Source organism: Cetorhinus maximus, chromosome 5 (genome assembly GCF_964194155.1).
Source record: "Cetorhinus maximus chromosome 5, sCetMax3.hap1.1, whole genome shotgun sequence".
NCBI lineage: Eukaryota > Metazoa > Chordata > Chondrichthyes > Lamniformes > Cetorhinidae > Cetorhinus > Cetorhinus maximus.
The window spans coordinates 84,932,214-84,946,782 of record NC_135883.1 but is presented as its reverse complement, the minus strand read 5'-3'; the positions used below and the strand labels follow the sequence as shown (position 1 = coordinate 84,946,782).

The window sequence follows — 14,569 nt, the reverse complement described above, 5'->3', positions numbered from 1 at the left end:
AACTGACTCAATCTCTCCTCATATGTCAGTCCCGCCATCCCAGGAATCAGTCGGGTAAACCTTCGCTGCACTCCCTCTATAGCAAGTACATCCTTCCTCAGATAAGGAGACCAAAACTGCACACAATATTCCAGGTGTGGTCTCACCAAGGCTCTGTACAATTGCAGCAAGACATCCATGTTCCTGTACTCGAATCCTCTGGCTATGAATGCCAACGTACCATTTGCCTTCCTTATCACCTGCTGCACCTGCATGCTTACCTTCAGCGACTGGTGTACAGGGACACCCAGGTCTCGTTGCACATTCTCCTCTCTCAATTTATAGCCATTCAGATAATAATCTGCCTTCCTGTTTTTGCTACCAAAATGGATAACCTCACATTCATCCACATTATACTGCATCTGCCATGCATTTGCTCACTCACTCAGCTTGTCCAAATCACACTGAAGCATCTCTGCACCCTCCTCACAGCTCACCCTCCCACCCAGCTTTGTGTCATCTGCACATTTGGAGATATTACATTTAATTCCCTCATCTAAATCATTAATATATATTGTGAATAACTGGGGTCCCAGCACAGATCCCTGCAGTACCCCACTAGTCACTGCCTGCCATTCGGAATAAGACCCGTTTATTCCTATTCTTTGTTTCCTGTCTGCCAACCAGTTTTCTATCCTGGCCTATTGTATATAGACAATGTAAAACGTGCCATGTGTGCTTACCACAACCACGTGGGATTGCTGTGCTCCTAAAGGAGCAAATATTGAGCAAAACATGTATACTCATCTATTTCAGAGCCATGGGCTGGATGCTGTAAAACGACATTCAACTTGAGTCCAAATGACATGATGAGATTTCTGCCCAAGTTTGCGAATGTTGATAATTTGGAATGTTTGTTCAGTGTTAATCAAACTGATTTGGCAAAGAATTGGAGACCACCTGCAGTTATTTTTATTGATCAAATTCTCAGAGAAAGATTTTTAGCATGTCTGCATGAGAAGTTTTATGCATGATCCAATTGAAATGTGGAGGATTTTGACTTCTAGCTAATTCCAAAGTTACTTTGGAAACACAATTTGAGGTGAAAAATCATTTTCTTTCAGTTGTTTGACATTCACTGAGACCCAAGAGCCTTTGAACGAGGTTACAGAGAATGAATGGCGAAGAATAATTACTCCAAGCAGTTAATTGTCAGTCACCATCAGTGGTGCGTTCTCCATGGCAACTCCACTTGCTAACCAATCAGCACACCCTTCACATAAAGTATAAATTGTTGTTTTCTCCCTTATATTGGTATTCTTGCAAGTGTCCTGATGAGTGCAAGATGAAAAGCTTAGACATGTCTCTCTTTTCAGCAGCACTCAAGTTCTGTACTACCAAACAACTAATTATACACATTGTTAGCTAACCAATAGTGTCCACTGATCATGGTAACCTGGGGGTTACCATTGACCAGAAACTGAACTGGACTAGCCATATAAATACTATGGCTACAAGAGCAGGTCAGAGGCTATGAATCCTGCAGCGAGTTACTCACCACCTGACTCCCCGAAGCCTGTCCACCATCTACAAGGCACGAATCAGGAGTGTGATGGAATACTTTCCACTTGCCTGGATGAGTGCAGCTCCAACAACATTCAAGAAGCTTGACACCATACAGGACAAAGCAACCCGCTTGATTGGCACCCCTTCCACAAAAGTTCATTCCCTCCATCACTGATGCACAGTAGCAGCAGTGTGTACCATCTACAAGATGTACTTCAGGAACTCAGCAACACTCCTTAGACCGCAGCTTCCAAACCCACACTGCTACCATCTAGAAGGACAAGGGCAGCAGACACATGGGAACACCACTACTTTCAAGTTCCCCTCCAAGCCCCTCACCATCCTGACTTGGAACTATATCGCCGTTCCTTCACTCCTGGGTCAAAATCCTGGAACTCCCTCCTTAACAGCACTGAAGGTGTACCTAGACCACATGGACTGCAGCGGTTCAAGAAAGCAGCTTACCACCACCTTCTCAAGGGCAATAAATGCTGGCCTAGCCAGCGAAGCCCAAATCCCATGAATGAATAAAAAAATGAATTTTGCATATATAAAGCAAATGCACCTCAAATGTCTGAGAACTTTATAATCCATGAATTTTTGAAGTGAGGGAATTCCTATGTTATATCATTTTTTCATTCCCTCTCCCGTTTGAATTAATACTCTCATCTTGGGGTGGGCATTTGATTGAGTGAAGCTTTATGGGTGCTCACAGCTTTTGTTTGCATTTTGTAACATCTATATGAGTTAAAACAGTGTTGTGAAGCGGCTACTGAAAGAGGAGGCAGAAATCACCAAGTTTCACACTGTAGGCCAATCATTTCAGCCTGCTCTTACTTCACCAAACACATTGTCTCTTCCCCGCTGCCCCTTCACCCCCGCCTGTTTGTGTCTCTCTTCACCTACATTCATGACTCTTCTTATACTTTGACACTTCAAAGAAGTGGCCCCAACCTTCTCCTTTCCACTGGATCTACTCTACATCTTTCATCAAGACATGTTGTGGACCTTGCACTTCTTCCTCAACCAATGGCCTAACCAATTCCCATCCACCATCACCCTTCTCTGCTTGGCAGAATTTATTGCTGCATTCAGTAACTTTTCCTTTAAATTCACTCACTTCCTGCAGATAAAACTATCACATGCAAAGGTTTTCAGAATATCATTAATTGTATTTCAAATTCCTGCACATCCCTTATACTTGTGGGCCTTCTCTGACTCTACCTTTCCTGGACTTCTTTCTGTCTCTGGGAGTGGGCATTCGGCTATGTTCAGTTATGCCACTGGCTCACCTTGACTATACTTTTTCCACTCTGCTTCCTGAAGGACCCCAATCCCTTTTTCCAGTAAGCTGGAGATAGAAGGGGAGACTGAATAGATCATCACTGTAAATTATGGTTCAGAAACGATAAGTTTCTGCAAGTATGTGCAAGTATTCTTTAATACTTTGAAAATTACTTTTTGATATATTTATGGTGCAGGGATGGGCTTACTTTATAATGACTAATATTTTTGATGGCAAAGGATTTTGGATGCAGGAGTGCAAACCTGCATGTTCACACAAGAACAGAATTTCTGGAAAATACAATGAGGAAAGCATGTACTAGATATGTACGTACACTTTGTGTCATCACTCATGGGTTGGAAGGTATGTTTTATAAAATGTAGAATTAAGTTATTAATTTACACGGAATAAGTCAGTTAGATTTTTGACATCAAATTATATGATTGCTTATTTTCATGAGATTGTAAACCAATGGCTTTTATTCTCACCATATGTTTACCTATCTCTCAATTTTTTTTGTAGTTTGGAAACATATGAAGATAATCCAGGCTGTTGGTAGTATGGCATATAATACTGCTGAGTTAGGTGAACATTGGCCTGGCAATGTAGGGATGGCAGTTCTGAGGATGTAGGACTTCTGGAGAGGCAGGTAGAATGTGGAAATATTGTGGAGAGGGTGGTCTTCAGGTCTGTGAGTATTGGGCTTCAGCACCACTGGACCTGATGTGTTAAGATTCAGGAAGTGTTGGTGAATTGCTAAGATATGGCGAGTAATGAACTTATGCTCTTGACAAGTTACAGGCAGTGTTTGAAGAGATGTTGGTGAACATGAGAGAGAGTTTACTTGTAGGTGCATTAGGAGTCATGATTCGGGGAATGCCTGTGTTGGTAGGGTGATCCTGGTGTATGGCAGTTCTGGGTAGGGGGACCACTGTATTTGAGAACATTGGAGAGTCTACTGTTTCTAAGAGCATGGGGGTCTGATCTAGATCTGTTGTTGAACATCTAGGATCCAGCAATGTTCTTTTTGGGAGTAGGTGGCTTGGGTTTTTCTAGTATTACTGGGTAGCTGGAGGGGCTGCAGGAGAATGGAGACTCAGCCTTCATCCATGTCTGTTCCACCAAAGGAAAATTTTACAGAAGCTAAGAGCATGCTTTTAGTTGCTTTTTTAAAGCATTAATGTGCCTATATCAAAAGTGTTGGCAACTATAATTTAAACACATTAAGCATTTTGATAAAATCCCAGTTGGTTGCAGCTCAGTAGCTGGCAAGTGGCATGGGGGAGACACTTCACCATGGGTGGCAACAGAAAGGACTGATAATAAGGGATGGTAACTGGGGAGTGGTTAGCAGTGTATTGACTCTCGGGATAAGATGGGTGAGTATCAGAGCTGGAGTTTTTTAATCTTTCATGGAATGTGAGCATTGCTGGCAAGTCCAGTATTTTTTCTCCTTGAAAAGATGGTTGTGAGACACTTGCTTGAATCACTGCAGTCCATGTGGTGTAGGTACTACCTGTATGCCGATAGGGAAGAAGTTCCAGGATTTTGACACAGCAGCAGTGGAGGAATGTGACATAGTTCCAAGTCAGGATGTTGTGTGTCTTGGAGGGGAACGTGTAGGCTGCAGAGTTCCCAAGCGTATGCTGTCATCCTCCTTCGAGGTGGTAAAGGTCATTAGTTTGGAAGGTGCAGTCAAAGGATCCTTAATGAGTTTCTGTGGTGCATCTTGTATGGGGTATACACTGTGCGCTGGTGATGGAGAGAGTGATGATTTAAGGTGTTGCATGGGGTACCACTCAAGTGGGCTCCTTTATCCTGAATGGTGTTGAGCATCTTGAGCATTTTTGGAGCTGCATTCATTCAGGCAAGTGGAGAGTATTCCATCACACTCCTGACTTGAGCCTTGTAGATGGTGGAAAGGCTTTGGGGAGTAAGGAGGTGAGTGACTCGCTGTAGAATTCACAGCCTCTGACCTGCTCTTGTAGCCACATTATTTATATAGCTGGTCCAGTTCAATTTTTGGTCATGACACCCAGGATGCTAATGCCCTTGAAAGTCAAGGGGAGATGATGAGATTCTCTTTAGTGATTCCCATAGAGACTGATAACTTTCAGAAGAAAGGAATCCCCACGAAGCCAACAGAAAGAAAACTGATGGACAAGGTTTTGCTTTTTCAGACTTTTACTGTAACAAACCAACAAAATTTGAATATTAATTAACAGGCAAAGGATATTTCAAATAAAAAGGTAAATTTCACTTTAAATGGTTGATACAACAAAGAAATGCCTCGTGTAATTACCAGCACTCCCATTACTTTCTGCACAAATGTGGCATGGCGTGCAATCTCTGTGTTTTCCCAATTCTGCCTGTTATGTAGGATCTCTTGCTTCCCACTCAGTTGTTTCAGCCCTTGACTCACATTCATTAGCAGCCATATTCAATCCCAAGTATCCAGACACGGTTAATACTGACAGACACATAAGTAGAGACCTGCATCAACACCAGGATCTATTCTGAACTGCCAAACAGAGAACTCATCCATTCATGGAGAGCATTGCTTGCTTCCAGTCACACACGAATTCTGTGTGTTTTGAATTGCCTGCCACAAAGTCAAGCTGAAACCCAACACCGCTGCAATTAGTTTTCTATTTACCTTTTAGCTTCTTAATTTTTTTTATCTCTGTGGCAACCTCGGGTCACATTTTTTGGAACCTAATGAGCTTGTCAGGAAACTAATTAACCCTCTTTCAAATACTCCCAGTTTACTTTGGCGTTAAAGGGGACATCATACAAAAATAAAATATAGGCTTTTCTCAAAGCACCTGGTGCATCACATTAGTTGAAGATGGTCATTGCCTGGCACTTGTGTGCTGTGAAAATTGCTTGCCATTTATCAACCTGACACTGAATGTTGTCCAGGTCTTGGTGTATGCAGGCATGGGCTGCTTCAGCATCTGAGTCATCGCGAATGGCACTGAACACTGACTATATCACATAGCAGCAGTGGGATACAAATTTTGTGCGTCAGAAATAGCACTGTGACAACTTATGCACAAAGTAATTGTTATGTTTACAGGAAGTGCACTATATGGAAGAGTTTTAATATTTGAACGTTAGCATATAAAATAATGGATACTAAGTGATTATCATTTAGTAATCATATATATAATCTTAAATTGATACTCTTATTGAAATGAGCATATTTGCTGTAAATCCTGTCCATATATCTTTTACTTGTATGCACATTGGATGGATTTTTAATTTGTCTTTTGGCTTTGTAAATGAAGGTATAAAATCCAGCCACTGCAAGTTTATTGATGATTTGCAGTTGGTTCCAAGAAAGCAAGAGTAAATGTATTTTGAAAAATGTTGAGCTGTAGGGTACTGTTTTGTAAGCCATTTAGAATTATTTATGAACATATGAAATAGGAGCAGAGGTGGGCCATTCCGCTGTTCTTTAAGATCATGGCTGATCTGTTTGTGTTTCGAATTCCACATTCCCATCTACCCTCGATAACCTTTGATTCCCTTGCCTAACAAGAATAGATCTACCTCCACCTTAAAAAGTTCAATGACCCCGCCTCCACCGCCTTCGGAGGTAGTGTTCCAAAGTCAGACAAACCTCAGAAAAAGTTCTCCTCATCTCCGTCCTAAAAGGGTGACTCCTAATTTTAAAACAGTGCCCCCTAGTATTGGACTCACTCACAAGACGAAACATCCTTTCCACTTCCACCTTGTCAACACTGTTCAGGATCTTATATACTTCAAGCAAGTCACCCCCTCACTCCTCAACTCCAGTGGAAACAAGCCAAGTTTGCCTAACCTTTTCTCATAATACAACCCATTCACTCAAGGTATCAATCTAGTAAACCTCCTCTGAACTACCTCCAACACATTTACATTCTTCCTTAAATGAGACCAAAACTGCATACAATATTCGAGATGTGGCCTCACCAATGTCCTGTGTAACTGTATTTATTTAAATTTTTGAACAATTGCTGAATGTTGATATAAAATTAGTAATAACATTTAATATGTTTAAATAAAGAGATTTGTTTGATGTTTTCTATCTTTTTTTAAAGGTGACAGTCAGATAAACAATGAGAAGGAAAAGAAAATGGCTTCCCAGAAGCCAATGGGAACCACTGAATACATGGTAAAATTTTAATTACTGATTTGTAAGATGTATAATTATTTTAATGTAGCTGAAAAGTTGGTTATGGTAAGAGAAATTGTAAGACATCAGAAGATAGTTGTAAGGAAATATGTAAGAGACAATGGGAAAGAGATACTCTTGTATAAGGTGGTGACTATAGTATAAGAGATCAGTTCAACTTTTTATAATGTATTGTAGGCTGCGTCTCAAGATACACTTAACACCATCGCTTTGAAATTCGATGTTACTCCAAATGAACTTGTGCAGATTAACAGACTTTTCAGTCGTGTTGTTGTTCCTGGTCAGGTATGGCTTTTGTAACTTTGTAAAAACTTCTCAAATACTAATCTAATATTTGACATATTTTTGGAGGTTGGCTTAAGTTTAAAGTGTCCTCTCCACCTTTCAGATTTTATTCGTACCAGATACACATTCTTCACATGGTGCAGTAAATTCCTCAGGCTGTGGTAGCCCTCTTACTCCACCATCATCTGATGCCGAGTATGATAAACTTCCAGTAAGTATTCAAGTTAACTAATACTTTGTTCTATAAATTATTTGTGCATCCTGTTAAACCAGAGGGTTTTGAATGTAAATATGTATTAAAAAGCATCTGCAGAAATGTTAAAACATAGTTGTCAATTTTTAAATTACCTTAATTGAGGTATACCTGGTAACCGTTACTTGTAAGAGTTAAATGCGCGGTTCAGAGACTGGTTTGGGAGAAATGGGTTATGATTCATGGGGCACTAGTGCTGGGGAAAGTGGCAGATGTACAGTTGGCCTGTCTTTACCTAAAGCACGTATGGCCCAGTGTTCTGGCGAGTCATAAACTGGGGTGGTAGAGAGGGCTTTAAACTAAATAGTGGTGGGCAGGGAATCAAATTTGGGAAGATGTGATAAATTAAAAAATACACTTCAAGAGAGCATGGTAGCAATAAGGAAAATGGTGATCAGAGCGTGGTAGGAAGGGACAGTGTACAAACCTAAGAGTGCTCCAGCAAATAAGGCTAGAGGTTACAAAAATAAGAAAAAGACATAACTGAAGTCTCTGTATCTGAATGCTTGTAGCATTCGTAACAAAACAGATGAATTGACAGCACAAATATAAATAAATATGTATGATCTGATAGCCATACAGAGACTTGGCTGCAAAAGGACAAAGACTGGAACCTAAATATTCAAGGGTATATGAAATTTAGGAAGAACAAGAAGCGAGGAAAAGACGGAGGGATGGCTCTGTTGATTAAGAATGACATTGATACATTAGAGAGAGATGACCTTGGGTATGGAGATCAGGATATGGAATCAGTTTGAGTAGAGATGAGAAATCCCACTGTCTCTGGGTCAAAATCCTGGAACTCCCTTCCTAACAGGACTGTGGGTGTACCTACACCACATGGACTGCAGCCGTTCAAGAAGGAAGCTCACCACCACCTTCTCAAGTGCAACTAGGGGATGGGCAATAAATGCTGGCCCAGCCAGTGAATGAATTTTATAAAAAGTCGTTTGTGAGGGTGGTTTATGGAGCCCCTAACAGTAACAACACTATAGAATGGGGTATAGAGGAAGAAATAATGGGGGCTTGTGAAAAAGATACAGCCATAATCATGGGTGATTTTAATCTACATATAGATTGGGCAAATCAGATTGGCAAAAGTAGCCTGGATGAGTTCATAGTGTTTTCGGGACAGTTTCTTAGAGTCACATGTTCTAAGAGGCAACCAGGGAGCAGGTTATATTAGATCTGGTACTATGTAATGAGGCAGGCTTAATTAATGACCTCATAGTGAAGGCGCCCATAGGTAGCTGTGATCATATGATTGAATTTCACATTCACTTAGAGGGAGAGAGGGGTCGATCTAAGACTAATGTTTTAAACTTAAATAAGGGCAATTTTGAAGGCATGAAGACAGAGCTCGCTAAAGTGAACTGGGAAATTAGGTTAAAGGATAGGCCAGTAGAGATGCAATGGCAGAAATTTAAGGAGATAGTTCAGAATACTCAAAAGATAATTTCCAGTGGGAAAGAAAGACTCTAAGGGAAGGATGCATCCAACTAAAGAAGTTAAAGATGGTATCAGATTGAAAGAAAAAGCGTATAATTCCGCAAAGATGAATAACAGGTCAGAAGTTTGGACAGAATATAAAGAACATCAAAGAATGGCTAGCCGATTAACAAGGAAGGAGAAATTGGGAGTATGGGAGAAATTAGAGTGAGAGAGAAAGAAATATAAAAGCAGATAGTAAGAGTTCCTACAGGTGTTTGAAAAGAAAGGAGTAAGCAAAGTGAGCGTTGGCCCTCTAGAGAGAGAGATTGAGCCTGGTGCATTAATAATGGAAAATAGGGAAATGGTGGATGAATTGAACAGATATTTTGTGTCTCTCTCCACTGTGGAGGATACAAGTGACACCCCAGAAATAATTGTGAATCGGTAGGCGAAAGGGAGGGAGGAGCTAAAAACAATTACATTCACCAGGGAATGGATGCTGAGAGAATTTTTTGAACTAAAGGCTGACGAGTCCCCAGGTGCTGATGGAACTTCATCCTAGAGCCTTAAAAGAAGTAGCTGCTGAGATGATAGATACATTGTTTTTAATTTTCCAAAATTTCCTAAATTCTGGAAATGTCCCATCGGATTGGAAAATAGTGAATCTGATTCCTCTGTTCAAATGAAGGAGGGAGACAGAAAGCAGGAAACTACACGCCAGTTAGCTTAACATCGGTCATAGGGAAAATGCTGGAATCTATTATTAAGTTAAGACAGTTATAGCCGGGCACTCAGAAAATCTCAAAGCAATCAGACACAGTTAACAAGGTTTTATAAAAGGGCAATCATGTTTGACTAATTTACTAGAGTTCTTTGAGGAAGTAACAAGCAACGTGGATAAAGAGGAACCAGTAGATGTTGCATATTTGGATTTCCAGAAGGCATTTGACAAGGTGCCACATGAAAGGTTAATACATAAAATAAGAGCTCATGGTATAGGGGGTAACATATTAGCATGGACAGAGGATTGATTAGCTAATAGAAAAGAGAGTAGGCATATATGGGCCATTTTCCGGTTGGCAAGATGTGACAAGTGAAGTGGCGCAGGGATCAGTGTTGGGGCCTCAATTATTTCCAATTTATATCAATGACTTGGATGAAAGGACCAAAGGCAAGGTTGATAAATTTGCTGATGATACAAAGGTAGGAAAGTAAGTTGTGAAGAGAACATAAGGAATCTACAAAGGGATATAGATAGGTTAAGTGAGTAGGAAGAAGTTTGGCAGATGGCATATAATATGGGAAAATGTGAAATTTTGGCAGGAAGAATAGAAAAGCAGAATATTACTGAAATGTAGAGAGATTTCAGAACGCCAAGGTACAGAATCACAAAAAGTTAGTACACAGGTGCAGCAAGTGATTAAGAAGGCAAATGGAATGTTGTCGTTCATTGCAAAAGTAGGGATGTTTTGCTACAGTTGTACAGGGTGCTGGTGAGACCACATCTAGAATACTCTACAGTTTTGATCTCCTTATTGAAGAAAGGATATAATTGCATTAGAAGCAGTTCAGAGAAGGTTCACTTGACTGATACCTGGGGTGGGGAGTGCGTGGTTTATCTTATGAGGAAAGGTTGGACATATTGGGGCTATATCCATTGAAGTTTAGAAGAATGAGGGGTTATTTTGAAACACAAGATTCTGAGGGAACTTCACAGGGTGGATGCTGAGAGGAAGTTTCCCCTTGTGTGAGAGACTAGAACTCAGGCAAAGTTTTTTTTTAAAAAAGTGGTGTCCCCTTTAAGATGGAGCTGAGAATTTTTTTCTCTCTGAACGTCACGAGCTTTTGGAACTCTTTTCCCCAACGGTGGAAGCAGGGTCATTGAATACTTTTAAGGCAGAGGTAGATAAATTGTTGATTAACAAGGGAGTCAAAAGTTATGGGAGTAGGCAGGAATGCAGAGTCGAGGCTGCAGTCAGATCAGCCATGATCTTATTAAATGGCGGAGCAGGCTTGAAGGGCTGAATGGCCTACTTCTGCTTCTCATTCGTATGTTTGTATGTTGTAAACTTAATTGATTGATCTAACCTTTACAGGATTCTGATCTTGCAAGAAAAGTAACTGCAAGGAATTTCCTCTGCTCACCAGTGCATTCGCAGTCTATTGTGAGAATAACTTCATCAGGTTCAGAAGACGACGAACCACTTACTGAGAAGTTTTTGAAAATGAACTGCAGATACATAACAGATGGCGAGGTAACCAGAGTGATTACCTTGATAAATTTGAATCTTTATCATTTTTAATCTTTGCCTCTTTCACATACTTCAGGAGTAAACATATATTTTTGGGGAGAACTGAGAATCTGACCATATAAATTGAATACCTGAAGTCCAGGTTTACTATCTACCCTATTGTTGACAATTGATGTGATTTACTGTTACCACCAAGAAAGTGCCATGCCTCTCCAAGATCGTTTCAACTTCTTGCCTTTCCTGAATGATTTTACATGTTTTGCACATAGGCGCATTTGCTGCAGAAAAATGTAACAATATTTCCAAAGCCATGAGCTGAATTTAACCACGGTACAAATTCCTTTTAGAATTTCAAATATACAAAAATGAGAATACCAGTCCAAGTGCCCAAGTATCTTTTCAAGGTATAAAAGCTGCCTTTTCACTTGAGATGGGAGACAAAAAAGACATTTCTAGTTGTGATATTGTTTAGTCAATGCTTTACAGAGAAAATCAATTGGCATGGATAGTTTCTATAATCAGAGTATAGATCTATACTTCGTTCAAAGTACCATCTCAAGGTAGAGTCATGCATTGTTCTTGTGTGGATGTATGCAAATGTGAGAATGAAAGTTTTTTTTAAAAAAGAAGCATGTATTTTGGTTGTTAAAGAGAATATAGACTATTGGACAGAGATTGTATGGACACCTATCATCTGGTCCTATGCTCCAGAACCATCATCGCTGCACCTTATCTGAGCCATTTTCCCTAACTATAAGCCTTTAAGTGTATCTTCTCCCCTCTGTTTCAGAATTATTCCCAGATCCACGTATCACTATTGAAGCTAATATTCTCATACTACATCTATAATTGCCTCCCTGAACATTGTCATTTTGGCTCAGTTTTTCCCTCTTTCAGGCTTCACATAATTATGTCAGCGCATCGGTGCAGATCGATGGAAATTTTTTGTTGTTGGAGGAATACCCTTTTTTTGGTTGAGATGGGCCTTTACTGCCTGTTCAGTGGCCTGGGTGGATGCTAAATGATCCCATGGTACTATCTGAAGAACAGATTCTTCTTGGTGTCTAGACTAGCACTTCTTTCTCTGCCACTACCATAAAAATCGATAAGCTGGTCATTCATGCCATGGCTCTTTGTAGGATTTTTTTTTTGCTTACATAACGGTCCTTGCACTGCAAAGGCCTGGACCTTCCAAGAAGTAGCATTGATTGTTGGATTGCCGCTGTGATTGAAGATTTCCGCAACTCGATACTGCTGCGCATTTCAACTGGGACCTTGCAAGCCCAGCTTCCATAGAAATGCGCAGCACAGTGCCCTTGGGGACCCTGTTGAAGTGCAGTGTAGTCAGGGGAAGACAGACCACCACTACCCCCCCCCAACTTATTACAGCACTAGCTGTTGCAAGGTTAGTTCAAAGCATCAGTTTGAATGTTAGTGAGTGGGTGAATGTTAGTGAGTTTTTATTCATTCATGGGATGTGGGCATTGCTGGCTAGGTTAGCATTTATTGCCCATCCCTAAATGCCCTTGAGAAGCTGGTGGTGCCTTCTTGAATCGCTGCAGCCCACGTGGCGTAGGTTCACATACAGTGCTGTTGGGGAGGAAGTTCCAGGAATTTGAGCCAGCGGTAGTGAAGGAACAGCAATATAATTTCATGTCAGGATGGTGAGTGGCTTGGAGGGGAACTTGCAGGTGGCTCTGTTCCCATGTGTTGGCTGCCCTTGTCCTTCTAGATGGTAGCAGTCTTGGGTTTGGAAGGTCCTGTCTAAGGACCCTTGGTGAGTTCTTGCAATGCCTCTTGTAGATGGTATGCACTGCTGCCACTGTGCATCAGTGGTGGAGGGAGTGAATGTTTGTGAAAGGGGTGCCAATCAAGTGGGTTTCTTTGTCCTGGATGGTGTCAAGCTTGTTGGAGCTGCACTCATCCAGGCAAGTGGAGAGTATTCCATCACACTCCTGACTTGTGCCTTGTAGAAGGTGGAGATGCTTTGGGGAGTCAGGAGGTAAGTTACTCACTGCAGGGTTCCTAGCCTCTGACCTGCTCTTGTAGCCACGGTATTTATATGGCTAGTCCCATTCAGGTTCTTGCCAATGGTAACCCCCAGGATGTTGATAGTGGGAAATTCAGCAAAGGTAATGCCATTGAATGTCAAGAGGCGATGGTTAGACTCTCTCTTGTTGGAGATGGCCATTGCCTGGCACTTGTGTGGCACAAATGTTATTTACCACTTGTCAACCCAAGCCTGAATATTGTCCAGGTCTTGCTGCATTTGTACATGGACTGCTTCATTATCTGAAGAGTCGTGCATGGTGCTGAACAGCGAACATCCCCACTTTTTACCTTCTAATGGAAGGAAGGTCATTGATGAAGCAGCTGAAGATGGTTGGGCCCAGGACGCTACTCTGAGGAACTGCTGCAGAGATGTCCCGGAACTGAGATGATTGTCCTCCAACAACCACAACCATCTTCCTTTGTGCTAAATATGACTCCAACCAGTGGAGACTTTTCCTGCTGATTCCCATTGACTCCAGTTTTGCAAGGGCTCCTTGATGTCACACTCGGTCAAATGCTACCTTGATGTTCAGGGAAGTCAGTCTCACCTCACTTCTGGAGTTCAACTCTTGTCCATGTTTGAACCAAGGTTGTAATGAGGTCAGGAGCGGAGTGGCCATGGCGGACTCCAAACTGAACATCAGTGATCAAGTTATTGCGAAGCAAGTGCCGCTTGATAGCACTTTTGATGACCCCTTCCATCACTTTCCTGATGATCGAGAGTAGACTGATGGAGCAGTAATTGGCTGGGTTAGATTTCTCATTGTGTACAGAACGCACCTGGGTAAGTTTCCACACTGCTGTGTAGATGGCAGTGTTGTGGCTGTACTGGAACAGCTTTGCTCAGGATACGGCATGTTCTGGAGCACAAGTGTTCAGTACTATTGCTGGAATATTGTCAGGGCCCGTAGCCTTTGCAGTATCCAGTCCCCTCAGCCGTTTCTTGATATCACGTGGAATTAATTGAATTGGTTGAAGACTGGCATCTGTGATGCTGAAGACCTCCGGAGGAGCCTGAGATGAATCATCAACTCGGCATTTCTAGCTGAAGATTGTTGCAAATGCTTCAGCCTTATCTTTTGCACTGATGTGCTAGACTCCCCCCATTATTGAGGATGGTGATATTTGTGGTGGCACTTCCTCCAGTGAGTTGTTTGATTGTCCACCATTCACGACTGTGAGTGAATGTTTGTTAGTGAGTCGATAGGGTGGGCGAGGTGGAGAGTTGAAACTTCCTGGGTGATTCCTACAGAAGTTCACGCATCAGGACTTCCACTGGGTCCTGA

The 14,569-nt window shown here is 41.5% G+C and overlaps 1 protein-coding gene across 1 annotated transcript in view; it reads left to right on the top strand.

Moving 5' to 3' along the window:
• LOC144680774 (nuclear receptor coactivator 7-like) overlaps positions 1 to 14,569 on the top strand; it is a 131,060-nt gene that overhangs the window by 78,450 nt on the left and 38,041 nt on the right. Inside the window, exons 5-8 of the mRNA XM_078542152.1 lie at positions 6,916 to 6,989; positions 7,188 to 7,295; positions 7,399 to 7,506; positions 11,076 to 11,234. Of these exons, the coding sequence (XP_078398278.1) occupies positions 6,916 to 6,989; positions 7,188 to 7,295; positions 7,399 to 7,506; positions 11,076 to 11,234 (449 nt within the window). The remainder of the gene's footprint in view (positions 1 to 6,915; positions 6,990 to 7,187; positions 7,296 to 7,398; positions 7,507 to 11,075; positions 11,235 to 14,569) is intronic.